Below are 2058 nucleotides of genomic sequence, written 5' to 3'. Positions count from 1 at the left end.
TTTGTAACATATAAATATGTAATATTAACATAAAATGAAAGTTTATAAAGGTTTTTATAATTGGATAGTAAAAAATTAAATTAAAATCTGTTTATTGTGCCACTTTCTTTTCTTTTTATAACACATATTCATAGTATAAATCAGTGACTTTTAAGACAATGATTCAAGAAAATCGAGGATAAACCTGTTAACTCTGAAAAGCATCGTTAACAGGTTCATCATCATCCTCATCATCTTCTCCTTCACTTTCAAATGTATTATCCGGAATATCATATAATCTTATCATTGGTTTATTTGGATCTTTCATAATTAAGTATTTTCCATCTTTTTGTTTCATGCAAATATCAATAATGCATCTTAAAATACCCCATGCATTATCCATATTAAGATTAATTTGTGTTGCAAATTCGTTTGGCTTATACTGCTGAGTACCAAGAATAATATGTTTGCTAGAATCTCTAATCATTGCCCTAGAGACATATCCAAATTTCAATTGGTCTGAACCTGCCAATAATGCCTGAACAGTCCACTTTGCTAACTTGCATGCATTGTTGCGGAGTTCATTTGCCAATACTGCACCACGTTGTGTATCCAATTTCTGTCTCCACTCAACACCATTGGCTAATTTTGAATCCCATTCATTTAGAGCCTTGATAGTTAAAAATTGAGTTTCATTATTGGGACCTTGCATTACAGCATCATGTTCACATCTTACAACAAGAACAATTCCATTATTTAAATCATATTTCCTATATCGATATGCAACACTAGCAACGTCACCTTCCTCTTCTTCCGCAATAAACGGGTTTCCTTCCTCAAATTTGTATCTAGGTTCGTTAGATTTTAACACTTGCTGAGAAAAATTATGGTTAATAAATGTAGCTTCCAATGCTAAATTTCTAGGAGAATTTAAAGAATTCCCATCATCTTGAGGAGGCTCAACACTGGTTTCATTTACAGTTAATAAATCAAATTCAGTATTATCTCGTTTGTCGAAGAACAATTTATCTCCAATTTTTTCAATTACAATGTCCCAAGAATAATTGCTGCGGGTACAGCACATTATTGTTGCTAGAATTGCATCTGTAGCATAAACATTTCCTTCTGTTTTTGAAAGCTTACGAATTATTGGATCATCGGTAGTAGTAACTGTATGGAAAATTCTGTCAATTCTTTGCAGTGGCTTTTCACTCTTGACATTTACTCTATCATAGGTTTTATCATAATATTCAAGAGAGCCACAACATAAAATATCTTCTCCATCCTTTACGCCGGGCAAAGATAATTTTGCTAAACGAGGAAAATCCATTTCTTCGATAGTTACCCAATCAGGTCTTACAGTAACAGATGCATCACGAATTTTAATTGGCGGTTGATTTTTATGATTACGCAAACCCTGCTGCCTGCCCCAGCGTTTTGTTTGTCCTTTGCGATCTCTTTCACGAAGCTTTAATTTACCAAGCTGTTGCATTTGGCTTAATGCACCACGTTGGCTTCCACGACCACGCATATTCCTTTGATTATGACGGAAACGGCCACCACGTTGATAAGGTGGCTTCTGTACACGGGTTGTATCAACCAAGTGGAAAGTTGTTTCATCTTCATCATGGTAGTATGCATATTGGCTTCCTGAACCAAACTGTGATGTATATTTGTCTATAAACAATGCAAAGTTCATTTTGTTAAAAAATTAAATTCTTTTATTTCATAAATAAGATGTTATGTTTTTATTAATAAAGGTTTCAATTATATCATTGACATGTATATTGTAATAAAATCTTACTTGATAAAATTAGTACACATAAAATAAATGAATACTTAATATTACTAAACAATAATTTTAAATAATTATTTTTAACTTTCTTACCATGAATGGATCACTACAATATGAAATTTTAAGTAGTTTTAATCAAGTTATTATTTCCAAATTTATTAAGTTTTAATGTAAATTTTTGTTCAATAATAATAATGTAATGCACTTTGCAATACATACATTAAAGAAAATGTCATTATTCCATACTAATTGCATATAATGATGCTTAAAGAAATAATTCAAAC

The 2058-nt window shown here is 31.2% G+C and overlaps 1 protein-coding gene across 1 annotated transcript in view; it reads right to left on the bottom strand.

Moving 5' to 3' along the window:
• Window positions 1-101: 101 nt before the first annotated feature.
• LOC108574859 (eukaryotic translation initiation factor 3 subunit D) overlaps window positions 102-2058 on the bottom strand; it is a 4477-nt gene continuing 2520 nt past the window's right edge. The window contains exon 3 of the mRNA XM_017937508.1: window positions 102-1656. Within this exon, the coding sequence (XP_017792997.1) occupies window positions 188-1656 (1469 nt within the window). The 3' untranslated portion in view covers window positions 102-187. The remainder of the gene's footprint in view (window positions 1657-2058) is intronic.

Source organism: Habropoda laboriosa, unplaced genomic scaffold (genome assembly GCF_001263275.1).
Source record: "Habropoda laboriosa isolate 0110345459 unplaced genomic scaffold, ASM126327v1 scaffold11, whole genome shotgun sequence".
NCBI lineage: Eukaryota > Metazoa > Arthropoda > Insecta > Hymenoptera > Apidae > Habropoda > Habropoda laboriosa.
This window is presented reverse-complemented; position numbering and strand designations above follow the sequence as displayed.